Source organism: Vidua chalybeata, chromosome 14 (genome assembly GCF_026979565.1).
Source record: "Vidua chalybeata isolate OUT-0048 chromosome 14, bVidCha1 merged haplotype, whole genome shotgun sequence".
NCBI lineage: Eukaryota > Metazoa > Chordata > Aves > Passeriformes > Viduidae > Vidua > Vidua chalybeata.
In genome coordinates, this window is record NC_071543.1 from 13,402,501 (window position 1) to 13,429,904 (window position 27,404).

General features: G+C 42.8%; 1 protein-coding gene and 1 long non-coding RNA gene across 4 annotated transcripts; one reads left to right on the forward strand and one right to left on the reverse strand.

The window, feature by feature from the left end:
- Positions 1-1,065: 1,065 nt before the first annotated feature.
- Positions 1,066-13,789, reverse strand: LAS1L (LAS1 like ribosome biogenesis factor). Of its 3 annotated transcripts, none has more exons than XM_053955784.1 (13): positions 13,618-13,789; positions 12,847-12,972; positions 12,588-12,657; positions 11,373-11,454; positions 10,179-10,370; positions 9,812-9,858; positions 9,325-9,434; positions 8,510-8,595; positions 7,387-7,602; positions 6,038-6,173; positions 5,102-5,481; positions 4,005-4,146; positions 1,066-1,447 (listed from the first exon to the last, which is right to left on the reverse strand). In XM_053955784.1, the coding sequence occupies exons 1-13, from the start codon at positions 13,785-13,787 to the stop codon at positions 1,357-1,359; spliced, it is 1,848 nt and encodes a 615-aa protein (XP_053811759.1). In that variant the 5' UTR covers positions 13,788-13,789; the 3' UTR covers positions 1,066-1,356. The 3 variants fall into 3 exon arrangements, with proteins under 3 accessions (XP_053811759.1, XP_053811761.1, XP_053811760.1); XM_053955786.1 differs by having other exon boundaries at positions 13,695-13,712; XM_053955785.1 differs by lacking the exon at positions 13,618-13,789 and adding an exon at positions 13,365-13,426.
- Positions 13,790-16,130: 2,341 nt separating this feature from the next.
- Positions 16,131-23,758, forward strand: LOC128795297 (uncharacterized). The gene is made up of 3 exons (XR_008433475.1): positions 16,131-16,218; positions 18,596-18,756; positions 22,755-23,758. It is a non-coding gene; the product is annotated as an uncharacterized LOC128795297 (long non-coding RNA).
- The last annotated feature ends 3,646 nt before the right edge of the window (positions 23,759-27,404 follow it).

The window sequence follows — 27,404 nt, forward strand, 5'->3', positions numbered from 1 at the left end:
AACAAATCCCTTTCACTCAGAATTTTCTAAATAAGCCTAATTAACTACTGGGTAAAAGAAGTATTTCTAAAAATACTTGAAAGGGGAAGGGGTTCCATGAAAAATCCCTCAAAACAGACAGTTTATTTCCTTTTGCATTGGCACTGCTTGCTTTTATAGAAGGAAATATACAACATATGTTCTGTTTTTGGATGTGTGGAAACAAGCAACTGCAGTGGAACAGAATAACAAAAAACTAGACAAGAAGGAATAAAGAAATAATGTTTACATTCTGGCCATCTAGCTAAGGCTTTACTTGAGAGGAGTCCAAAGCATCCATGAAGCTGCTGTTCTAAACATGCATTTCAACCCTATGCAATGTACTGCTAAAGTTGTATGTCCCTTTTTGTATCCCTTCCTTTGATTCCTTCTGCATAGTAAAACCCAAAAATTACTAGGACTCAGAGAAAGCCTTTGTTTCACCCTTTAACAGAAGCACTTTAAAAAATTCATACTGAGGAGTCCTGCAATAAATATACACCTAAACTCCTGGGGGTTTTGACAGGTAACCACAGAAGCCTCTTAAGTTCCAAGAACCTGTAATACAGGTAAAGAAAACTGAATTTAGAAGAACTACCTGGAAGCCATTTTTCTCAGCAATTTTTCAGCAAGGTACTTGTTCAGTCCTTTTCTGCAGTAATCACAGCAGCTCCCAGCAAACACCACAGTACTGGTTATGAATATCAGCAAGATCATGAACAGAAGTAACATGAAGCAAAACACCTCAATCAAAAAGAGATAGTAGTGGCTTCAAGACTGTCACTTGAAAAAACATCGTGACAAAAACATTTCAAAGGTTTTTATGTATCACAGTGCATTCAGCCATGCTCTTGCTAGGATTGATCCCTGAAGCTTCATGTGAAATCGCAGACAGGTGGAAACTGTAGCACAATCTTATCCTGGCACAATCACTCCTCCAGGACAGAATCAGCATCAATGAAATAAGAATGGATCAACAGTCTCACTAATGAGGGCCAGAGGACACTTTCCAGAGTGAAAACTGAGAAACAGCACCCAGGAGCAAGGTTTGCCTTCAGTCAGTTGTATTTATTTATGAAAAAGTTAAGGAACAGGGAAGGATTCCAAAGTTCTCTTAACTGTATTTGGCAAACTTCAGCTGGTTAAGCAAGACAATGGTTACTGTACATGCAACTAAAAACACAAGACCTTTATAAAACATTGGTTTTACATGGTAAAAATCAATAAATCACAGCAACAACAACTTCTCCTGGAGTAACTATTTTTCCACCATCATTACTAGATCTTCCATGCCACTTAACTTGTGCAATACAAGTCACAGAGCAAACTGCTGCTGTCTCAGAAAAGTTGAAGGCCACTTTTTATTTTATGGAAGTCATTCTGTGTCCATAACAATCCTCCTGTCATGGGAATATTCAATTCTGCAGAGCTGTGAGGAAGAGAATAAAGCACATTAGCAGTGGGCTAGTTTGGAAGCTCACATCACCAAAGTAATTTTGATAGCACTTTTATTTCTTTTATTTCTTTTATTTCTTTTATTTCTTTTATTTATTTATTTATTCACTTTTATTTATTTTATTTATTATTGTTTTTAGCTCAGAAACATTTATCTGCTGAAATGTTCTTTGTTTTTAATCAGTTTGTTCAAGTCCTGAAACATGAAAGGTACAAGGCACAAACCAAAAGAAAGGTGATCAGATATGAACAATTCTGAGGGAGAAATGACTGCAGAAATAACCAGAGAACAATTCTCATCTGAACCTTCATATGTCCTTTGCAACTAGGAACACAAGCTCAGGTGAAAGGCTAACACAGCAAGCAACTGACATGAGAACAGTCTCTCACAAGTTACAAATCTTACATTATTACCCATTTCTATGGCCTTAGGAAGAATCGTGGGACTTACAGAGACATTCAAGGATGCAACCCCTAAAGCAACAGCATGTCAGCAACCCCACCATCAGAAAACTCTAAGTAGTCATTATTTGCCAAATTTGCTCCTGCTGTCAGGTAAAACTGACACTGGGAGCCAATAAAAAAGCATATATGCTTATCAAAAAGCCTAAAACATCTCCCTGAGGATGACAGCAGCTATTCAAAGCTTCAGAGATTGCCTCAGAAACACTAAACATGAACTTTGACAATACACATGTGCAGCATACACCAGAAAACCCACCAAAAAATGGACACAATCTTCTGGGAGGAAGGTAGTGCAGAAAGACAAAGAAGCGCATTGCTTTTAGAAAGGGTGTGTCCCACTGCCTATGCTGCAGATGTATTTTCCAAGCACCTTACGGATATTTTCAAAGTAAATCATCAAGTTTTCATTATCTCTCATACCATCCTTTAGTACCTCCCTTCATGAGCCTGGTAGAACAGCTCCCTGCAGACAGAGAACTTAGAGGGCAATACTAAAAAAGTAAATAGCAAACACACCTTCAGGTCCAGGCCATACAAACACCTTTGGTTGGGGGAAGCAAAAAACCCACATAGCTACAAGACAAAGGACAAGGTCTCTACATGGAAGAAAATGCAAGCAGTCAAGAAAATCTTCTTCCTCCTGCCTTGGGGAAGTCAGACCACCTTTCTAATACCACATGTCCTTTGGCAAATGGACAAGCTGCTATGCAAGGGAAATAAGAATAACAAACAAGCTGCCATTGTAGCATCCTGATGAAACCTGGATTGTTTCCAGGCACAGTTACAGGAATAAATTAGTTTCTGCTCCTTTCTATTTGTGGTAGCAACAGGTTTTCCTCATGTTTTTTCTAAGATTTTTTTTTTTGCTTGGCATCCTGCCAGGCTGTAATCTGAGTGGAACAAACTGTCTGCCCCTTTCCCCACACAAAGAGATGCAGAAACACATGTTACTTTTGGGCTGGTATGTCTTCTCATTTTCTACACAAGTATTTTCTAGTAATATGAGTTGCTTGACACATTACACTGTTCAAAAACCAGCCTGAAATTTACAAATCTGGCTTGTAGCTTTTTAGCCTGCAATTAATATACCATCAGCTCTCACCATGACTAAGTCATATTTCAAAATGCAGTCTAGGGCACCTTCCTCCAAGGGAACAGAATGTTACTGATAAGGGAAGGTCAATAATTTGATGCCAGGGAGGATGACCAAGAGTATGGAGAAGACTGAATTCCTTCTCTTCTCAGATTTGAAACTGGAAGCTTGGAATCTGAACACAACTCTGAATATGTGAAAATATGAACATGTGCAAGATTTCTTCAGTGAAATACCCCAGGCTGCATGATTCTCAGTTCTTCACATTGCTACTAGATTGGGCCCACCAACCACAGAAAAGAATCAGTGATTAGAAGGTTGTCCAATCAAGTGTTAAGGAAAATAACTACAATTAATTTACATTCTGAAGCATTTCTCGGATTAAAATAATAGGAGATGGGTTTCTATGTATGTGATGAAACTGGTTTGACAGCTTACAGTATTCAAGTTCCTATGACTTCAAAGTGTGAAATAATGACCCTATTAAAACATCCCCAATGAGCTTCATTTAGTAACAAAGGTGATCTGACTAAAGCTTTATAGAATGCCCCCGTTATTTCCAGGACAATTTGTGTTTCTTTACTGAGGTCAGATCTGCAGCTCTAAATTACTAGCTACAGCTCTAAAAGGTCACTGAGCACTGCCACCATATCGAAGAGCAAAGCCCCAGCTAATAGAAACTTCAATTTTCAAGCCTTCTGGGACTGTGTTGATACCTGGTGAAGAGCAGTATTTCATAAACCTTGGAATGGTTTCTATTAAAAAAGAGCAGGAGGAGTGAAGATAGCAATATTAGAAGATGGCATCCTCCAAGGATACTATTAGGGCTAGGTTTAGAGACAAGAGTAGATATTTGGGTCAAAGTATTTAAAGGGAAGTTAAAAGGAAATCTCAGCCCTAATTTTCACATGGCACAGGGAGAGAAATGCATTTCATGGTTCTGGGACAAAGTCCCACCCACATCATTACTCACTTTGTATTGAGAGGCTTCCACTCATCCCTCACTGGCTGATCAAGCAGGGACATCATAGAATAATTACCCAACATGAGACCATCAGGGTCATCTGTCTGCCCTGGGAGTTTCCCAAGAGGAAAGTCTTTCCATCGTATTTCATCTAGATAAAAACAGTACAAAACCAAGAAGTCTGAGTTTCCCAGAGAGATTTTTGGAACACAAGATCACCCTCCCCAAGTCCACAAATTCTGCCCCCGAATGGCAACTCAGCCATTCAGCAAATGATCTGCACCAATGGCACAGAAGCAGAGGACAATTTTGCTTCTGTTCTCAAAACATCCAGTTCTAACAAGCTGTTCACATCAGCATACCTAAGATGTCTCTTTTTTTCCTTTTTTTACTTGAGAAAATTTCCCATTGAATGAAGTACAAGAGTTCAGTCTTCTAGTGGCTGCTTTTTTTTTTCCCTTTAAATGTCATTTTGACTCCAACTCCTCGCCACCAACTTCCTCCTCCTGTGTCTGAGTCCCTCCATGACTCATCCAAAATTCTTAGCTACAGAGACCTCCAACCCCAATGACAAAGTACAGCTACTGTAACAAAGCTAACAAAACACTGGATATACTGTATATTCCTTCTAAAACCCTGTCTTGCTCCTTTCTTTTGTTTGCCACCATGTCATAACAACCATTTTCCCAGAGCATGGAACTTCGGTTCACAAACTGTGCTTTCAAATACCCCCAAGTCAGACCCTTCAAGTCTGACAAACAAGAAGTTCAAGAAATATCCATATTTTCTTCACCACTCTCAGCTGGCATATATGCTGCCCCATCAGCTGCATACACTGAAATTTTAAATAGTTTGGAAAAGCCTAATAAAAAAATAAATAAGATAGTAATAGCATGCTCCTGGAAAACACACTCACAGTATTTTACGAGCTTAAGTGAAATGACTCCTAAACATAAACAAAACACTGGAAAACCCACATTTTTCAGTAATTTGGCATTTAGATGACTTTGAAGCACAATTTAATTGTGCTTCCAAAGGGCTGAGATGTGTTTGCATTTCAATTAACATTTGTCAGTGATGAAGACTGTCTTAGAGTCACTTTTTACCTGCAGTGATCTGCCAGGCAGACCCTTGCAGTGCTGCCCTCTTCTCAGCAATGGCCACCATGGTACCAGAATGAGCAAGTCCTTCCAAAGCATTTGCTTCAATCACCATCTCTTCTTCCTCCTCTTCCACTTCCTCTACACCATTGTCTGTCTCTGGCACATCTTCTTGTTTCTCTACAGTCTGCCCTTGGTTTTTAACCTGATTTTCTTGCCTGGCTCTCCACTGTAAGCTCTCTATAGTATAAATTGGCTGTTCACTGCCATCTGAAGAGAGGCCTGGACTGGACAGAGGGGCACCTCCTTCTGTGTAAATGGAAGCAAGATACAGAAGGTTCTTCCGAGAAGAACGTGGCAAGCGAGGTCTCATGATTGTGAGGATCCTAGAGAGGGAAAAGGGCAATGGAAAAGTTTAAAAAGAGTCGAGAAATCTTCATCTGGAGTCTTTTTTGCTTTTAAGTGTTTGTTTTCTCCAGGACAGCTGGCTCACATAACTCATCTAACAGGTAAAATCTGATTATTCCCTGGTCAATGGATGCTGGAATCCTCTGTGATTAAAATGAAGAACTTGGGATACTTCTAACTGAATTACTGCTTTACTGTTTTCATGTACAGAACTTAGGAGCTGTGGTAAATTCCTATCACCTGAATAAGGTCACATCTCTACCAAGTCACTTTGCTTCTTCAAATACCTCCCCAGATAACCTCTGCTTTCATTTGAAAGGTGGAATCCTTTAAAATTCTTTTCCCTCTCTTTTCGTGTAATCAATGGGGATGTGAATAGCAGCAAGCGTGGCTTTATATGCACCTGTTAGAATTTCTACAAGATGCAAAGAAAGGCAAGGGAATGCAGCTATAACTCAGCATATCACCAGGGAACCAAAGCTGTTACAGAGCACTTTTTGCTGTTCCTTTTCTAGGTCACAGCACCAAACTTACAGCTGAAGAAGATGTGGGGTTGCCCAGCAGGGAGCTTGCAAGCAACTGTCAGTCAGTCTTATCCACTGCAAAGGAACTTTATGGAGGAACAGCTCCTTCACAGACGCCTGCTTGTTACACTGTTGTCTTTTCTTCCCTTCAAAGAAAATAATGAAAACAACAGGGTGCTCAAAACTCATCAAAAATATACCCTTCATCCCTCTGCATTTTTACTGGAACCCAGCCTCAAATAAGCTGTCATTTTAACCCAAGTGCACGACCAGATGTACCAACCAAATACAACGCCAAGGTTGTTACAAAGGACTTGACAACGCATGGACAGCTCAGGTAGCTCCACCAGACCTGACCACAAAGCAGTGCAGACATTCCCAAGCTGGCCCTGTGCATGTCACAACAGACAGGAAAGCCACAAGATGTGTTTGAACAGTATTATCCCAAATAAATGCAGTGTACTGCATCTGGGACCCAGTATCATTCCAGATAGCTCTGCAAACAGTAGATTTAACAGCTGGGAACCAGCAGCATTCAGGGATCTTGGAACATCATAGATATGCTCAGCACTGACTGAAAGCACCTATGACTGCCTGAAATACTGCCAAAATCTTTGTGCAGACCGGAGCAAAATCTCTGGAGCCAGACCAGGAGAGGACAGAAGAGGCACCAAAATTAAGGGGTGCAAACCTCTGCAAGGCTACATGATGTCACAGTATAAAAACCCTGTTAGCAGAAACCTGTGACACTCTGAATAATTAAGGCCCTTCAGTGCCCATCTCTGGAATGAAACATACAGTCTGCCAATTTTAACAGTTCTAAAGAGTCAGGAACTGAAAACAAAATATTACTTATTATTTCTGTGTAAGTTTGGAAGGCATAAAAATCCTGTGATAGGATCAATAAAGGATAGCACCACTATTTAGTATCTTATAAAGGCAGGCTTCTGTTAAGGGGGAAAAGAACTCAGAACAGGGATCTCATAACACACCACGTGTAACAGTAGCAGAGAGCATATAAGGATGTTATTTCCTACAAGTATTGATGTCTGGAGAAATTACCACTCAATGGCTTGATCTTCCTATGAGAGATTCGCTTTTCCTATCTTGAGGAGGCTGCAGCCAACTTATCAATAACAACTTCAATTTTTTGCTAAGAAATACATGACATGCACAAGCTGCAGGTGAAAAGTCCAAGAAATGCAACAATAAAAAAGCTTTATGTTCACATGACAAAATGTACTAATTAGGCTACTGCACTTTATACATAAAGGTCCCACCACTTTACTAGTATAGCTTTACACTAGTACAGAAGAAACTCTTATGCTTTTTTAAACACAGAAATTCAGACACACTCACCAGCGTTTACTTTGGCAATGCCAGTCAGCAACTCAGAAATCCAGTTGATCAAGAACTGAGGCCGGAGCTCTGAAGAGTCAGAACATTCCTTCAACTCTATAAACATTTTCTCCATTAGGATCTGTGTAAAACTTCGTGAAAGGAGGCCTGACAGCAAAGGCTGCCAGAAGCAGTAAAATGCTGGGGGAATTTTGAATTGCCATACCTCTTTATTTGCTGCAATAAGAAGGAAAAAAAACTAATCAGAGAAGCCAGAAAACGGTGCTCTGTAATTTTTTATGAAATACGGGTGTGACACTTGCTCCAAACTAAAGAGGTTTGTTCTCAGATCACTGATTCCAGGATATTTCCTGAGGTCCTCAATGAACCTGAAACTATCATTTTTCTTATACTAGGCAAGTAAAATAAGTAGCAATTTGATAATTAACACAAGGAAATTATTAACACAGGGAGATCTGTTTTGTTAATCGCTTTCCAGTTTCAGCTTATTTCACACATAATTAAGAGCTATTCTATCTAAAAAATATACTGCAAAGAGAAGGTTCATTGAGCAAAGCAATATAAAATCTAAAAGCCTTTAAATTTTTCTACAGTTACATAGTCATGGAAATGTGAGAATCTTTCTTGGAAAGTTCTTTGGCTGTGAAATAGGGAATTGATTTATTTTCATTCCCTCTAGATGCCTAGTTCTCTTGCAAACAACAAATGCAACTCCACACATATGGGCAGCAGCTTGGAACTAAGATGCAGCTGGTGAATGAGGCTCAAAAAACCCCATCCACTTTGATTTGCTTCAAATCTTCAGTGTAGAAGAGAAACTAGTGTGGGTTCCTGAAATCAGCAACTATTGCAGAAAAGGGCAGAGATGCAAGTTTTCAAAGATATTTTGGCTAGATATTCAGTGCTGAAGAGCTATCCTTCCATCCCAAGAGATTTATGCAAAAGCTGTAGCTAAGCATGGCCAAAAGGGATTCTGGAGAACAGGGCAAAAGATGTTTAAGGACCTAGATATACAAAAAATATGCAGCCAATTAGAGATTTCAATATAATGAGAAAAGAAGAACAAACTTGGTCATAACACTAGCTATGCATTTTCTACTTGGGTGATGCATAAAACACTCACCTTCATACTTGATATTTAGCATCTTCAGACAATCCATCTTTGGGATGAGAAAGCCATCACTGAGAAGAACTTCAGCCACTGCTGCCCTAGAGCAGAAAGACTTATTACTGCCACTTATTCCTTTATGTATCAAAACACCACCTGCACCAGTTCTTCTGAAACAAGTTTGACTGCCAAACACATGGAACTGTGAGGAGGGAATGGAGAATTTTTTGTTTGAGCAAGAGACCTGGTAATGCTGTTACTGTATGACATATATATTTATATTCAAAACATCAGGAGTTACAGCTCTTATCTGTAACATGATACTCTCTCCCCTCTGCAGTTACACCAGCTAGATTTCTCAAAGCAGGTCAAGATCTCCATGCAAATTTATGTGGTAATAAGGAAGTCTCAAAACACTAGGTCCTCGAGGCTCTGTAATAATAGAAAGATTAAAAATATAGAAAATGCCAAGTATTGCCCTGCAGTTTTGAAGAATTCCAAAGGTTACTGTGAAATCAAAATCTCTACAGAGTTGAGCTTTGAAAAGCTCAACCCTGGCAGCTTTTTTTGGGAGCTTTTGAAGACACTGAAGATGCTGCATGCCTTGGGGCCAGCATCACTAAGTCTGGGACAACACCTTGGAGACCATCTGGCACAAGGACCACTGCTCATTAGCACACATCAACAACTCAGTCCTCAAAGATGTTGAGGAAATCCACTAATTGTTTTCTCCATGATCAGCTACAGGACACTGTGAAAAGGCAATTTAATAGGTCTACAGCCCAGTTCAGCACCATACCTTTCACCTCAGCTCTTTATCAGAGACATACCTGTTTTCCTGCATCAGGTCTTTGATCTGAGCCAAAATCCAGTCCAATTCTGAAGAGGAATCAGACCACAATTCTCGAGACTTTGAAACAGACGGCATAGTCTGCATAACCTGAGTGAAGGAAAAATTCAAGCATTAACAGAAAATATACTCCCATGACAAAGACATTACTGCTATGACAAGAAGATGCACGTGCCACGTGTATTTCATCACCAGCACCTGAAAAAGTTCACAAATGTTCTCCTTTCTTGGAATCTCCAATAAGCACAGATCTCCTTTATAAACCTGAACGAAGTGCCCGCACTGGAACTGTCACAGCTCAAATTGCTTGTCCTCTGGTGCAAAGTTTTCCTTTGGCAAGCCATGTATGACAACACTAGCAGACAGACCTGAGCATGGAACTAACTAAAGCAACAAGGAAGAGAAAACATATTGGCCAAGAAAGAAAAGAGAATTAATGGAAATGCTGATTATCAGAGTGCACTTACCCGGAATTGCTCGTTCTTGTAAGATATCAAAACATCTCTGACTTTTTCTAGAAATAAACATAAATATATAATTTAAGCAGAAGATCAACTGTGTAAGTGAAATTTGCATCTAAGGAAGTTGCTTAATTTTGCTACATATACACTCAAAGAAGGCATCAGTCAAATGAAGCCAGCAATTCTGTTGAGACAATGCACTGAAGGCTCCCAAAACTCCCAGACTTTTCCAGCAACATGAATTTTCTCAAGTGGGGTTGAACCACAATTTCCATATTTTATCACTAACAGTAGCCAAAGATGGGTAAGTTGGATAAACCCAGACAGCTCAAAAACATATTCCTAGATTAGTTGCTGTTCTAGGAACACCTACCATGGAATTCCTTGTGTTTCTGACAGGCCTCATGCTGCGGGGTTTGAATCTCCCATGCATCATCGTCCAAATCTGCATTTGCTTCCACCTCTTCCTGCTCTTCTTCCTCATCCTCATCTTCTTCACACAAGTTATTGCCCAGCTGACGGCTCCAATACATCTTTCGTAGCCAGTCCAGCACAACATCACAACCTAACAGAGAAGAGAAAACATCTTCTCAGTGAGGATTTGTTATGGCAAAAAATAGTAGGTGGCATATTGCTAACTTGTATTATGAAAGTAAATGCTATTAACCAATTATGAACCCTGAAAACACAAAAAACTCCATTAATGAAAACATGAATGAGTTAAAAAAACTCAAACAAACAAACATACAAAACCCCCAAAACCCAAACCAAAACTAACCTCCAGAAAAAAAAACAAGACAGAAAAAAATCCCAATGCAGTATCACAGGCATTGCAACTACCCATCATTTTTTTTTTGGGGGGGGGGAAGATTGGACACTGTTATGGCACTGCACCTTGCTCAAGCTAGGTCAAATTTAAGCAGCAACTAGATCCCTGCAGTGGCATTCTGATGAGAAAATGAGTCAGTATCACTTTAGTATCATCATGGTCAACACAGCATCCACAACAATAATATACTTTTTTTTTTGTGCAGGGACTACACTATGCATACATTAAATAGAATGGAAAGAAAATGCCTTTAGTTTCATCAGCATTTTCTCAATTCAATCTAAGGACCATGCTGAAGATTATTTAACTGGATTCTCAAGCCTTAACCCAAGATTTCCAGGAGTCTCTTCAAATGCTATGAGCTGGTCACTCACTCAGGCTTGCAGTATCCACATTTCTCCCTAAATGGGATTTTTTAAGAGTGTTAGGTATCACTAAACCATCAGGAAAAGCTTTTACCTATTTCCCCAAGACGAACTTCCTGTGCTGCAAAGAAGCAAAAGCACCAAACTGTTCCAACCAGCTGTTGTTGTTTCGAGTAATTTTTTCGGGGATAGGAGAAAGCCTCTGAACATTTGCCCTGTGAGGAACCACCGGACACAGCTCAGCTATCCCTGCCTGTCCTGCAGACCCCAAAATGGAGGCAGGGTGCTCCCCTCAGGGCCTGCAGCTCTGGCACTGCCACCCCAAGTGTGCCTCAGGCCACCCCTCCCAACACCAGCCGCTGGTGGCACTCACCCTTGCGGCACAGGGCCAGCCGCGGCAGCTTCCCGTGCGTCAGCTCGTGACGGAGGTCCACGACCCACACGGGGATGTCCACCTGCAACAACAGCCAACACCTGACCCCTCTGCTCCCACTGCATCAGCCCACACACCTGCAGGCAGCCCTGCACAGCTGCAGAGAGCCTCCACCGGGTGGGAACAGCACCTTCCTAGCCACTCCTGTGCTGTGCTTCCCCTGCATCCCACTTCAAGAGTGGGCCATGAAGCCACTCCTCCTGTGGCCTAGGATCCATACAAACTTGCATTTTACAGTTCAAGTCCTTCAGTGTTTCATGCAAGGAGAGATTTCTTTTTAGACAGAGGTGTTACATGTAATTTAATGTAACTGAGAAGTAGTTAAATTATATTTCAATGGGTGAGACATTCTGGATAACTATATATCAAAGATACAAATAATATCATATATAACACTGAAATTTACACAGTAATTTGCATGCAGTTTTTTGCAACTTTCTTGAGGACAACTACCTTTAACTATGCAAGACCTTTGCTTTTAAGCTTGATCAGTTTTAAAAAGCGAGAAGCAGAACTTTTCTCAAAAACTCAGGAGAAAAAAAAAATCAATTCATCATTCTCACACAGGGGCCCAAATATATACAGAAGAGTCTCAAATACTGTCTGTCCTTCACTGTCAAAACTTATTCAGTCCCAGGTATGATGTTCAGTGCAGCTGGCAGTAAAAGGACTCAAGTTGGTCCTGCTACTACAATTACAGCTTGAACCTTTCCTCCCCCACACGAGTGGAAAAGCTCACCTGAAGAAATAGACACAAGATGAAAACACCTGCAAATGTGAGTGGTTTTTACATACAGCCTTGCTTGTCAAAGACTAGGATTTACAAAGATTAAGCTCTTTTTCCTATCTCAGTTGCCAAGAAAGCAAAATGTGTGACAGTATGTCAAGTGGAACTACACACATGTAAATCAAGACTTTTGATCACATGTGATTCAAAAACCTTTAATGATCATCAGCTTTTGTTACTGTCATTGTGACTTCAAAGAACAAAGGTTTAGATCCAGTTGCAATAAACCTGTTTAAAGCTTTGCAGCTGGAATAAACAAGCATCTATATCTGTTATTTTGGTAACAAAAGAATGACTCCCCACAATTTCATCCACTCAGTGTTGTTAATAATCTGTAAATGATGAAGCAACTCTTATTAAATAGTTACCTCTCTTGCTAATTGTCTCAGAGGAATGCTGACCATCTTCTGTTTCCTTTCTGTGATCAAGTTGACAAATCTGCATGCAGGTTACAGAAAAAAATAAATTACTATCAAGAGCTGCAGAGAAACTTGGAACTCCAGAGAGAAACTCCCCATGTACTATACAACCCTGTGGTCCCAGAGATGCAAAGTCAACTCAGACAGTGGGATAATAACATCTGTTCAGGTTTTTCTCTCAAAGCACAAGGGCCTTGAGAGCCCTTACCTTACAAGAGCCAGCCCATAAGAGAGGATGAGCTCGTGTGATTTCAATCTGCCAGATGAATCGAGGACCTTACAGCGAATCAGTTCTGCTGTGCAGTCCACTGCAAGAGGCATTTTTGGACCGTACCTAGAGGCAAAGGAAAACCAGGTGAGCAGGCTCACACAAATACACTCACCCTGTAAAAAGGGCAATTTTCCCCCTACATTTTGTGCTCTGTGGTACATAAGAAATGGTATGCTGTGACAGCATCAAAGGCTCTTTCCAGAAGGCTTCTATTGGAACAGAGTGGTTACACGGTTACTCCTAAGCACAAGTTAAATTAATATTCACTGATATGCCAAGCACACAGACAAGATGCTTCACCTAGGCGGGTCTTGTGTACGGATGCAGCAGAGGCAATTTAGGGCCTTGGGTATGCTCACTGCCTCGAGAAATCAGCCCGTGAAGTTGCGGGCATGCAGGGTTTCTGCCTCCCCTGCTCCCAGGGGACCACCGTGCCCTCGGCATAAGCTACGCACCCGGAGCCTCCCGCAATGAAGAAGGAGCCCCGCAAGACGGGGCCGCCCGCCCGGCTGCACCGCCGGCCTGCCCACACAGCCCGGCCGCGGAGCTGCTCCGGTGGGGAGCTGCGCTCGGCTGCTCGGCGGCCCCCGGGCCCAGGACCGCGAGCGCCGGGCACAGCCGGGGCCGAGGGCACAGAGCGGCTCCAGGGACAGAGGGGCGGCCCCGAGAGCCGCATCGCGCTCCCCGCCCGCGGCGCGCGGCCCGTACCGGCTCTTCCATGCCGAGACGCGGTCCAGCGCGTCCTGCTGCAGCCGGCTGTCCCCGCAGTACAGCCCCACCATCACCTGGTCCCACTCCGCCCGGCCCCTCCACGCCACCACCGTCCGCAGCGGCTTCGGCCGCCCGCGGCACCAGGCCGGGCCCGCGCGGGCCGCCATGCCGCTCCTCGCTCCGCCTCCCCGCGGGCCGCGCCGCCCTGCCCTGCCCTGCCCTGCCCTGCCCGCGCCGCTTCCGCTTCCCGCGCCCGCCGCTCGCTGTGGGTGCGGCCGCCTGAGGCGGGCCCGGCCCCGCGGCTGCTGCAGGGGTGCGGCGGGGGTGGCGGCGGCGTCCGCTGCGGCCCCCGGGGCTCGGGAGCAGCGCGGAACAGGCGCGTTCTCTCCTTGTGCGTGCGGGGAGCTGAGGCACGGCGAGGTGTGTCCTGAATCAGAGCGAGGGAAGCCTTGAGAGAAAGCCCAGGGCCATCGCCAACAGCCACACCATGTGCCCCATAATGTTGTCCAAACGCTTCTTGAGCTTTGTCAGCCTTGGTGCTGTGACCGCTTCCCTGGGGAGCCTGTTCCAGGGCTCAACCACCCTCTGGGTGAAAAGTCTTTTCTTAATAACAAACCTAAACGTCCCCTGACTCGGCTTCATGCAATTTCCTTGAGTCACTGGTCACGAGAGTGAGGAGATTGGTACCTGCCCCTCCACTTCCCCTCGTGAAGATGTTGAAGAACACAATGAGGTCTGACCTCAGTCTCCTCCAGGCTGAACAAACCAAGTGACCTCAGCCACTCCTCTAAGGCTTCCCCTCCAGGCCTCTCCCCTTGCTCCTGGCCCTCCTTTGGATGCCCAAAACAGCACAGAGTACCCAAAGCGGGGCAAGCTCACTTCTTGGTGAGGAACTTTTTTCTGATCTCCAACCTAAACCTCCCCTAACTCAATGTCAGGCCATTCCCTTAGGTCCTGTCCCTGGTCACCAAAGGGAAGAGATCAGCCCTGCTCCTCCTCTTCTCCTCATGAGGAACTTGTAAATTGATGAGATTTCCCCTCAGTCTCCTCCAGGCTGAGACCAAGTGACCTCAGCCCTGCTCATCCAGGTTCCCCTCATGGCCCTTCACCAGTTCTTGATTTTTATGTAACACTGCTAGCCAAAATATCTACATGGGGTGGTTTTTTGGTTGTTTTTTTTTTTTTCAAAAATAAGTACATAATCTATACTACTCAATACCATTTTAATGTAATTTACTTTCTTGAGGCATAAATATAAATTAGGAATATTCCCCTTTTAATTGGATAGTCTTGTTACATATGGTTAATTCTGAAATGACTGAAGTTTTTGAGTTATAAAATGCCCAACATCCCTTTTTTATATAGCAGGATGATGTGCTAAGATTATTTTGTTTAGGAAGTAAAAAACTCAGTATACAATAAGGTTTAAGTTTTTAAATTTCATTAAGGTTGTATTTTTTTTCAGTTTTGATTAAGTTTTATCTGTATCTATTATTTTTCTGTTCACAATAGCATTTTAAGGTTGCTTTGTTTTTCTTGAAACATGAGGTAACTTCCCTCTATTCCAGTGCAAGTGAAAGAAAAAACACTGCAAACATTTCAGGCACAAAGCACATGAGACGTTTGAGAGGCAATGGTAGTTGGTAATATGTTTTTATTTTGAGTCAGAATAAAGACTCAGAAACTGGATATCTCAGATGCAGTGGGGTCCAGTGGCAGGTCACTCAGTGAGCCAGAACCTGAGCATGAAACCAAAACTGCTGGAGCAGGGTCCTCATCAGCCCGGCCCCACCGGGTGAGATGTGCTCAGGGCACACCCAGAGCTGGCACCCAGACTCAGCCAAGGCTCCTCATCGTGAGGCAAAGCCGTGCTGATGAGGAGGGAATCTGCAGACCCCGATTTGCACCACATCCAGTGACTGTTTGCCAGGGTCACACAGACCAGTGATCACCCGTCACATCCAGAGGGAAGCAGTCACTTTGGTAAGACCACAAGGAGACATTTTGATTGAGTAAAACCATTTGGTTGTAATAAAGACAAAACAAGAGAAACATTTACATGTTTAACATGAAGATACAATAGTGCATTGATACAGAAGTAATGTCCAAAATAAGAAAGATGTAATGAGGCATTTTTAGCTCATGAAAATCTTTCCATCTTTATTGGTTAGAAAGTGAAAAAATCCTCGCTTTTCATAGAACCAAAGAATGTCTCAAGTTAGAAGGGATCCACAAAGATCATCAAGTCCAACTCCCTGCTCCTTGCAGGATTATCATATGACACTAAACCATGTGACAAAGAGCACTTTTGCCTCCTGTAATGAAAGTATCAATAAAAATAACATATTCTTGCAAAACAGCTTAGGGTTTCTCAGCAAAAAATTACTTCATGCATGCTGACCATTCCTGCTAACTTGAACTGACCTGTGAATCAGCATGGAATAAATACAGCTCCCCCTCCTTTTTCATGTTCCCAGCACTCCCCAGTGTGGAAGCATGAGGAGTTGCTTGTACTGGAAAACATCATCACAGCTTCATACAGCACAGAAGTGATGGAGAAATGGGGCCTGTGCTTGGCAACATGGCTTTGCCAAGAAGGTGAGCCCTTCACTTCCCTAGACCACACTTGTGTCTCACAGAGTCTCTTAGTTGAATGTTTCCCCAACAAGAGGAGCATTATGAGGCATTTTGCTTCAGTGAAGGAGAAGGGAAAAGCACCTGCTGGTATTACGCATTGTGACAGCAGTTTGTGGTGTGGTTCCTTGATGACTCCAGTGCAGCCCAGGAAAGGAAGGGGCTTAGGCTTGTCTGTGCTTTTGACTGGCTCCTTTGGCCCTGCTGGGGGGCTGGTAATTACAGAATTACAGAATGCAGGGAGTTGGAAGGGACCCACAAGGATCACTGGATCCAACTCCTGAGATCCTTGTCCAAATGCATCTTGAGCTCAGACAGGCCTGGTGCTGTGACCACTGCCCTGGAGAGCCTGTTCCAGTGCTCAGCCACCCTCTGGGTGAAAAGCTTTTCCTTGATATCCAAGCTAGGAGTACATGAAGGCAATGGCATAAAAATGGATTGCATTGGGTCCCTAAATGTGATTTTTAGCTGTGTGGTTTCCTTAACCAACCATGTCTACACTTTGTGCTTAGAAGTCACTGTTTTCCTGGTTTGCTACGTTCACCCTCAATGTTTTTGGTTTTTTTTTTTTTTTTCTTACCCTATTCCAAAACTCCATCCTCTTGAACTTAAAAATAACATATTTAACACAAATTTTCTCACAGTGGGTTAAGGACTAAGCTGCTTCTGATGCTCAGCATGCTAAATAAATTAATGGTCATGAGGTGTCTGCTAGACCCTTAGAGCCTTTGGCGCTTCCTTGTGAGCTTGATTTCCTATCTAGGTTTCTAAAGAAGTGAGTTTTGTGCCTTCCCATGCCAGCCAAGCTCTTCCAGACTAGCATTGTCTTCTAGAGGGAGAATTCTAGAGGGAGAATTAAGCCTTCTGCAGCAAGACAAAATGAGCTATACTGGCTATCAGCTTTCTTGCTCAAATGAGATTTTGAGGTGTAACTGCACAAAATGAGGTACTTTGCTACTGTTGCAAGTGGAAGCCTGGCCAAGGTAGCTAACTGTGCTGTGTCCCACATCCTTTTCTTGCATTGATTTGCAGCTCCATCTCCATACCCCTTTTGCCACAGAGTGCCACCAAATTGGATGGTGCAATTTGATCTTGTGACTTCCAGCACAGCTGCAGAGCTTGTGAGGTGAGCAGGATTTGAACTGAGGTAAAGGACTGCTCACTGTGGCCATTCATCACTGTTAAATAATATTACCTCCTACTTGCTTCCCAGCTAGTGACATCCTGAAAGCAATTAGAAGTTCAGTACTCCTGTCCCTCTCTTCTGTTTTCTTAATATTGTCCACATTCAGTGGGCTGGGATTTCCAGTGATTTTAGCCATGTTAACTCCATCTGTGCTTCCTGTGCTTTGAACATAGTGCATTTATTAGAACCAACCTGTCCCAGGCTGGAAGAAAAAAGCTTTAAGTCCCTTCAAGAAATCTCTTAGTCAAATGTTTCATTGTGGGAAGAGCCAGACCTGATCCGCTGCTTCTGTTTTTCCCTACAAATGCTAGGACAGAGGTGGATACTGCTCACAGAAGGGATAGTATTGTCAGAGTTACTGTAGCCATGAAATGGATGAGAGGGGCCACTGACACTCAGGGCACTTTCAGACAAATAATCCATATTCTTACCCACCCTGAGTACTGCCAGCACCATGACTGGTGAAAACTTGTTGTGCCAGTGCAGGCAATGACTTTCCTGGGCCCTCAGGGTATGGAAAATGTAAAGTTTGGTGCAGCACACTCACACAATCTTTCAGCCTGCATCTGCAGAGCCTATCTGCACAGCCTGTCAGTCGCCAGTGTGACTCAGCAGCACAGGGAAATTCAGTTTTGGATGGTGAAGGCAGAGCCTGGTGAGCCCCAGGCTCTGACTCACAGAAAGCAAATGCATTTGACATATGCTGGATGTGAATTAAAGTTCCCAAATCTGGATGTTCCTTGGGACTCAAGAAGGAGCACCCTCAAGACATTCGTGTTTCAAAGTGTTTGCTCACTGAGGTGCAAGTAGTGCCCCTTCCAGGTATTTCTGCCTTTTACTGTTTCTGTGCAATTGTAGCTTTGCTCTTCTGGATACATTTAGATTTGATGTCACTGTAGTTGTCCAAACAGGTTTTCATTCTGGCTCCACAATGTTTGCAAAGAAGTGATGGAAAATCCTTAGTGACTGAGTGATGGGAGAGTGCGTGTATGGGAGGGTCTGTCCACTTGCTGTGGCCAGGCAGCTTCTAACCACTCTGATGCTACCACATGTTGAACAAACCTGTTTTCAGCCTGAAGATTGTGCCTGGAAAAACAGCTGATTGCAGTAAGGCCAAATCTTTCCCACATAACATTCTGTGTATCCTTCTTCCAGCTTACCTCTGCCTGCAGAGGAGCTCTGGAGGCAACTGGTGAGGAGTGAGTCTCAGAATCCTCACCGAAGGCCACCCTCCGTCCTGGCTGCCAAACTGCAGAAGTCATTCTCAGTGATACCACCTGTGTCACTATCTAAGGAGACAGAGATGATGTAGTGAGGTTGGTTTTAATCTACTGCTACCTTGGCTTTCTTTGAAACAAATCTCCATCCCACCATTTATTTAGGAGGAAAATATGAAGTGAATATCTTTCCCCCACCCTAGCCTTGCACAAAGTTGACCCTCTGTGCCTTCTATGTTATTAGGATTAATAATCATATCTATATCTATTCATTTAGTTCTTGGCAGCCAGTATGGCTTCATAGCATAGATCAGGTCGTAGATTTAGGTTATTGCTTTTTGTCTGTTAAAAAGTTTGTGACAGAGTGAACAATTCTCTCCTTTCACATTGGAGGTATAGTTGATACATGCCTTGGAGGTATATTTGATAATAATAATTGGTTTGCACAGGACTTCATCTTTATACTGATTCCCGAAGGTGAGCTGATTGGTCTGCACAATTTACCAGTGGGTGAACCCTTACAATTTATCTTTGGGATTACTAAAGAGAGGAAAGCCTCAACACCTCATTCAGCAAAGCATGTGAGATTGTGCTTCATTTTGGGTGTGTCTGGGAGTGAAACACCTATTTTAGTGGGCTTAAGATCCCAGCTACCTGGTTGGAGCAAAAGCTTCCTATTTATTCTGGACCAGGGTAGACTGCTGCTGGCAGATAATAAATGTGTGAGCATTGCTGTGATGGTCTTTCTCTCACAGCCCTGATTAGATGCCTCAGGTAATAATATCATTTGTAATAATGATGAAGCCAAAGCACCCGTGGTTTTAATGCAGTTTGTATCAGCTTGTCACTAACCATAGATAACTATTTGAGTAACTTGGAGTGGTGAAATCACATCTTCATGGTTCTTGTTCCTTCTGCTAACTGCTGTAAATTGCACTTTACAGTTGCATCACAGATGCAAGGTGTAAGTCTCTCTGACTGTATTTTTTTTCTAAAAGGTTTCCTGTCTGCCTGTTCTTGAGCTTTATGAACTGTAAACCTGCAATTTCTAAATGCACTGAACATAGCCATGGTACTCTGAGAAAGACTTTCCATATCCTAATAGTTTCACTTTAGTGAGTGTCTCAGGCTCATCTCCATTTGGGAGATTTCTCAGCATAATTGAAACTGTCAGTGTTGCTGATGTTGCATAAATGGAGAAAAAATAGACAACATAAATAAAATTATTGTTACTCTCTCCCTTCCTACCTTATTTCTGTCTAGATTTACAGAATCATAGAATCATAGAGTATGCTGAGTTGGAAAGGACCCTGAAGGCTCATTGATTCTAACTCCTGGCCCTGCACAGGATCATCCCCAAGAATCCCAACATGTGCCTGAGAGCATTGTTCAAATGACTCTTGAACTCAGACAGCCTTGGTGCTGTGACCATTCCCCCAGGGAGTCTGTTCCAGAGCTCAAGCACCCTCTGGATAAAAAGCGTTTTCTTGATATCCACCTAGACTTCCCCTGACTCAGCTCCATGCCATTTCCTTATGTCCTGTCACTGGTCATGAGAGTGAAGAGATCAGCACCTGCCTGTCCACTTCCCCTCGTGAAGATATTGAAGACCACAGTGAGGTCTCCCCTCAATCTCCTCTTCTCCAGGCTGAACAAACGAAGTGGCCTCAGCCACTCTTCATAAGGCTTCCCCTCCAGATCCTCCCATCCTGTGGTCCTCCTTTGGACCCTCTCTAACAAATTAATCTCTTTTTAATATTGTGGTGCCCAAAACTGCACACAGTATTCAAGTGTTCCAGTGCCAGTGCAGAGCAGAGCAGGACAATCCCTCCCATGCCCATCTGGTGATGTTGTGCCTGATGCCCCCCAGGACATGGTTGGCCTTCTTGGCTGCCAGGGCACTGCTGACTCAGATTCAACTTGCCATTGTCCAGGATGCCCAGGTCCCTTTCCTATGGCACTGCTCTCCAGCCTCTTGTTCCCCAGTCTGTACATACAGCCAGGCTTGCTCTGTCCAGTACAGAATCTGGCCCTTGTTAAACTCATAGAGTTGGTAATTGCCCACTTCTCTCATTTGTCCAGGACTCTCTGCAGGGCCTGCCTGCCTTAGAGGGAGTCAACAGCTGCTCACAATTTAGTATCATTGGCAAGGTTACTTAGTATTCCTTCAAGTCCTGCATGCAACTTGTTAATCTTGAAGTGAACTGGGCCAAGGAGGGAGCACTGTGGAACCCCACCAGTGACAGGTCTGCAGCCTGGTGCTACCCCATTCACTCCAACTCTTTGTGCCCAACCTGTGAGCCAGCTGCTCACCCATCTCATAACATGGTTATTCAGCTGTGTGTTGGACATTTTATCCAGCAGGATACTGTGAGAGACAGTATCAAAAGCTTTGCTGAAGTCCAAAAATATTAGATCAGTTGTCTTTCCTAGATCAACTAGGTGGGTTACTCTGTCATAGAAGGAAGCATGTTTGACAATCAAGACTTCCCTCATGAAGCCATCCTGCTTGTGACTGATGCCTGCATTGTCCCTCAGGTGTTTTTCAATACCTCCCAGAATATCTTCCATGATTTTAATGGACACTGAAGTGAGACTGACCAGCCTGCAGTTTCCAGGGTCCTCCTACTTGCTTTTCTTGAAAATCAGGACAATGTTCATAGCTTCCAGTCAGCTGGGACCTCTCCAAATTCCCAAGACACGCAAAAATCATCGAGAGGGGCTTTGCAATGACATCAGCAGCTCTTTGAGAATTCTTGGTTGAATCCCATCAGGCCCCTTAGATTTGTGGAAATCCATCTGGAGCTGCAGATCCTGCACAATTTTAGGGTCAGCTGGGAGATGATCATTCTTGCAGTCATGGTCCTCCAGCTCAGGGCAATGAGACCCCTGGTGTGTACTTCTTTTACACATTTTCATTTTCAGAAAACTTCTTCAGTATTTGCAGTCTTTCTCATCTCACACTCCATTCCACACTGCTGTAAATGAGACATCCTCCATAAGCTCCTGCAAAATGCTGATATCTGCTCTAGAGTTAGCCCCTTCCAGGTACTCCTTACTGTTCCTCCAACTTGGAGCTACTTGTGTGCACTCTGCTAACCCAGTGCAACAGCAATGAGCTGGAAGTGTATCACAGAATCAGAATATTCTGAGTTGGAGGGGACCCACAAGGATCATTGTGTCCAACTCCAAAGTGAATGGCCCATTGAGGCTCAAACACACCACCTTGTTGTTGTTAGCACCATGCTCTATGAACTGAGCTAATGCCAGGTCCTGTACAGTCATGGAAACATGAACTACCCTGGAGCTAATTAGTCTGTTTTACCTCATTGGAATCCCTTGTCTTCTGGATACCACTTTACATCTTCCTCCTCCTTGCCTTTGTATTAACAGGTTGGAAAGGACACGATGTCTAACATTCATACTGTCTATCACTGGTACAAGCAGGACCTGAACCCTAGCACCCTCCCTCGCCTCTGAAACTGAAACTGAAAGCTGATGTTTGCTACAGATAGTGATACAGTCTCTGGATAAAAGTCACTCACATCCTTGCTCTGACCCAAGCCCTGAAAATGTCGCCTTCTCCTCCTTGAAATCCATCAACCCATGGCATATATTTTTAGATGTGCCTGTGCAGCAAGAAAGAAAACTTTGCCAGGGAGATATTTTCTGTGACTCATCTGTGCTAGGAGGGGAGAGTTTCTTTTTCATGTCTCAGCTGGGAGCGGTCCATCCTGCAGTTCCTCAGCAGGCCAGTTTCTGACGTGTTTCTGAGCCACTGCACTAACACAGAATGTGCAGGGCCAGAGAGGGAGGACTGTGCTCTCTGTCAGTGATTTGTGGGGAATAATCCTTTTTTAAAATATGCCTTTCTGTCTCCCTCCCCCACTTCCCTTTTTCCTCCTTCAGTGTTGCCACCTTGTAGTATTTTAATCAGAGGAAGCAGATATATCAAGGAAGTCAATGGCAGGGGCGAGGTGGGTGGGGGGGGCAGAGAGGAAGAGGAGGAAAATCACATCACAGCCCAGTCTGCCAGTGTAAACACTTGATGATTTCCTGTTATTGTAGCCTAAAATGTACCATGACATCATTTGCAGGCCTCCTAGAATCACCCAGAAGGAGGAAAAGCCAGCATTCCCAGCCCGCCCCCAGCGTGAATCCAGGGGATTCAGACCCTATAAGGCAGTGAAGCTCTGCAAGCAGCAAAGATAGTGTTTCAAAAGCTTTCTTGTTCTTGGCAATGTGGAAATTTCACAAACAGGAAAAACTGCTTTTACTTTTCCTAAAGGGGAACCGTTTATGCCTCATGAAATATTAATGCCTTGAACTATGGTTACTTTAGAGGCAGAGCTGAAATACATGAAATGTTCTTAGCTGAGGACAAACACAGGGAAGCCACTCACCAAAATCACATCAGATTTTCATTACCAGACATCTACTTTTTTATAACACTCACTTTCATTCCAAATCACTTCATTCCAAATCACTCTACACACAAGGCAGTTAAGTCAAACACTAGATATTATATAAAATAGTACAATATGAAATTAATCTGATAATTTTGAAAGGTGAAGCTAGTTCTCAGTATAGCAGATATTGCCAGTGAAATGTTCTTCCTCCATTTCTGAGCATTAAATAAATTCCTGGAAAGTGAAGAGCCAAGCTCTGTGGAGCTTAGATACACAAGCTATCCTAGAATTTGACTCAAAAAGTCAGATTTCTGTCTCAGTTACAGTTAATCACTAAGTCTGCACCACTGTAAGGAAGAACAGAATCAGGTTCAAAGAGATGGGCTCTCATAACTTTTTTTGAGAAGGACCATAGCTAGGCTGATTTCACAGCACATCCTTCAGCTGCAATCTCTTTGGGCAGACTTTCACATGACCACAGTGGGATATCTGCAAAATCTGGTGTTTTTTTTTTTTTTTTCCCTAAAAAAGGTTTAAAACTTCATAAATACAGTACTGTATTTATAATAATTTGGACTCAAACCCTCCCTTGCACACCTGCCAACTGCCTGACACATCAGTAACTGCAATATAACTTTTTGTTATTGAAACATGAGAAGCCAGTGTTTTTGTGTTATATGTAAGGAAAATGAGACCCTGAGATTAAATGAACCTGTGTTCTACAGAATAAAATGAATTGTCTTAATCTGGATTTAAACCAATCCTATGCCTTCAGAAGTATCAGAATATTAGATTTATTTTACCATAAAGGAGACTTGAAATTCTGAAGAGAGTAAACCTAGAGAAGAATACAAGCGAGTATAATAAATAAAACACACCTGAGACTGATATTAAAAGGAAACAGAATGGTCTTGCAGTTTACTGGACAAAAAGTAAAATCATGTATAAATTTTGCTGGGTTTACTTTCACTTGGACTTACTGGAATACAAAAGTGGGCTGTTCCCCATGAGCTATTTTTGGATAGGAAAACCAAGATATTCAATTCTTCACCATGCTGAGCTCTTTTCAAAGCTGTATATACAAGATGATTAGCACTCATTAAGTAGTTTGCTCTTCATTCCTAATGCTGCAGGGTGCAGCACTAGGAACTGAAATGAATTTATGCAGAGCTGTTGCCAGGACCCTGCATCCAATGAAGTCAAGTACTGGGTTCTAATGACAACATCAGGACCTTACAGACTTACACCCAGCTGTGCTGCAAGAAAGGCCCCAGGACAACCAAGTGCTCAGGCACCCTTGTGAGAGCTGTGGGGTGTTGAGAACTTGAATTAACTTCTACATTAGAGGGCTGAAGTAATCGGGTGGGCTTGGCAAGGCAGGAGAGGAGATTCTCCTTCTAAGCACTGAACTTGCCAGGTCCTTTGTGCAGTTATCCCATCTCTGGGGTTCTTGCTGAGTCTAATGAAAACTCGTGAACTGCACACTGAGGGGGGAGACAGCAGCAGGGCTGTACGTGGCAGAGGATGGGTGGCCACAGCTTTGGAGTCGGGGGGCAGGTACCTGTGGGTCTTTGTGAGGTGTGAATGTTCATCTAAGACACTGGTTTGTGTGTTTCTAGGATATTGATCTGTGTTTGTGCAGGAGGAAATCTGGGTCATGTGCTGAGTCTGGTTTCATTCCCACAGCACAGGGATGACTTTGTACATGAGACTGCTTTCACTTGGTGCTTACACACTGCAGGCTGCTTCAGTGTTCTGCATGGCAAGTTTCTTCAGGTGATTTTTGATATAGGTAGTCTTTGCTGCTAAATGTTTCCCATTTTGGTTTTATGGCATGATGTGATGCCATGTTTCCTGGGTTTGGGTGAGATAAAAATGACACAGTACTGTGATGATTGGGATTTATGAGAATTCTTAATCCCTTATGACAAATACAAAATGATGTAGAGAGAAGATCAGAAAAGATTACAAAGTAGAACTGATGGAAGTTTAGGTTATGATGTATTTGGGAGAGGAGCGAAGTGTGCTTGATTCTCACTGGTTTGTACAGGATTATCTCTGCTTATAGCCAGGGTAAATCACCCAGGAAAGTTTGACTCCATTTATTGGGAAAAAAACAAGGTAAAATCAAAGTGAAAGTGGAAGAGAAATCATTCACCAGGGCAGTAAAGCCAGATTTAGGACTGAGTATCAGACCAGAAACAAATCGGTCTGGTGATACAAAGAGCCACCCCAGAGATGGCTCTTTCTACCAGTACAAATTTATTAAAAAACATTACTGCATTTGTTTGTTCCAGGAAGACAGACCAGACATCACCTGTCCACATACCTACAGACTTATGCCAGATCAAATCTCATCTCTGCTGAAATATTTTAGCATTAAAGTATGAAGTCAGCAAAACTCAAAATGCCCTAGCTAATCAAACAGAAATATCCTGTCTGCTTCAGACAAAAAGTTTACTGTCAGCAATACAGTACTGTGTGAATACAGTATTAGTGTTCACAGAAAGACAGCTTGTGTGAAAAAAAGTCTTCTAAAAGAAGAGAAATACTTTATTTGTATTTAGTTGGTCTACTTCCTCTGAGTTCTTTAAAATGGAAATTGTCAGAAAATTCAATTGAAAGGAAACTGACACAGTTAACATCTATGGTTTGGCACAGATTCAGGTAATTTAAACATATATTCTGTCCTCACACTTGGCCTCTTGTGTTCCCTGAAGTCAACAGGCAAGATGGGTTGGTGGTGGTCTGGTGATGCACTTCACCATTTTTTTATGCTGTAGTGGGGCACTACAGGGCTTAAAGTTTGTTCCAAGAAAGCCCAAGTTACCTTGGCAGGCTGTGCAGGTGGTGTCCGACCATGTGTTGGTTAATATGGAAATGGATCTTTTTTCTGTGTTGCTGAAAAGAAATATTTACTGACATTGCCTGAATTCTTTACTATAAATTACATTTTGTTATGTCTTTACTATATGATACTGTGTTTTGCTGTATTTTATCTCTAAATTGTGTAATTGTAAACATTGAGTTGAGGACATGATGACCAATGACAAGAAGTTTGCTTCTGTGCTATGCTCTACCTTGTATTCTGCCCTACCTCACACCATCCTGTTCCTATACTTATTATGCTTCTGTAAGCATTCAGCTCCTATAAATACATCAAGTAATAGGGTTAGTAGAAAATAGGAATGGACTTTCAAGAAACCACCTCGTACATATTCCTGTCTTTAAAGCAAAGTTAACTATCCAACTTCATATTTTCTGACAGTGCCAACCACTCTGCAGGAAATTAAATACTAAGGTGAGCCAGTGGAAGCCCTTGAAGCTCTACAGGGCAAAGTGAGTTCAGTTTCTAATTCTGTCCTCCACTGTCTTTGGTGGTAGTGACAGGATCTGCATGCCAAGTCCAGGATGGGGCCTGTCCCACTTTCTCTGTGTGACTGAAAACCTTTACAGAGCAAATCAGCTCCAAACTCAAGCAAACTCATTGTGCTGAGGTCCTGTCATCAGGGAAATTCAGTGAGTATGTATAGTGGGGAAGGGGAAAACTCCTGGGCTTGGAGATCTTTTCAAAATATGTTTGGGCTTAAAAAACTAATTTTGAAATTAGTAGTTTTTATCCTTTATCTTTAAAAGTAAAACTACTACTTTTAGTAGTTTTCTATTAGTAGAAAAGGAAAGGGGATTTCCTTTTCTTAAGAATGAAGAAACAGAAATGGGTTAAGTGAGAGAAAGAAATTGTAAGATGAAGCAAAAAAGTCATGGCTGTGTTTTAAAGGTAGAAATCTGTACTCCTTGTGAAGACAGAAAAACTCTCCTGAAACCAAACAGGCATAATTGGGACTGAGTGCCTGCTTCTTTGTGTCTGTGGCTGAAGACAGGAAATGCTGTGACACAGAAAAGCCAAGAACACAGTATGTATCTATAAGTCTATATATATGCCTACCTGTCAATCTGTGATCTATCTATCTATCCACCTGTAATTCCTCTTACCCACTCACTCTATTTGTACAAATATCCTAAAATGCTTTAATTCTCTGCTTCTTTTTTTTTTTTTTTTTTTTTTTTTGGTCGGAGATACCATGTGTTTAGCAAAAACCTAAGAAAAACAAATGATGTCATCTCTCATGCCTTCATCTGTCTGGGCTGGGTGGTGTGTTCTGAGTAGTGCATCACTGTGTAGGGAAAAAAATGCTGGGTGCAGAGAGTGTGTGTGGCGTTAGGCTTGCCCAGGCGTGCACACCCCTCTCAGTCATGTAACCCTGACTGTATCACACCCTGTGATGTTAACAGGGTGGGAGGGAATTCCCTTCACTTGTGAGTGTGTCAGCTGAGTGG

Excerpts from the sequence above, each read along its gene's own strand:
- LAS1L (XM_053955784.1), bottom strand. The coding sequence starts at position 13,787 with ATGGCGGCCCGCGCGGGCCCGGCCTGGTGCCGCGGGCGGCCGAAGCCG. Across the intron at positions 8,596-9,324 it reads GACCTGATGCAGGAAAACAG|GGCAGCAGTGGCTGAAGTTC; the intron begins GTATGTCTCTGA and ends TTTCTGCTCTAG. Across the intron at positions 6,174-7,386 it reads CATTGCCAAAGTAAACGCTG|GGAAGAAAAGACAACAGTGT; the intron begins GTGAGTGTGTCT and ends TTTTCTTTGAAG.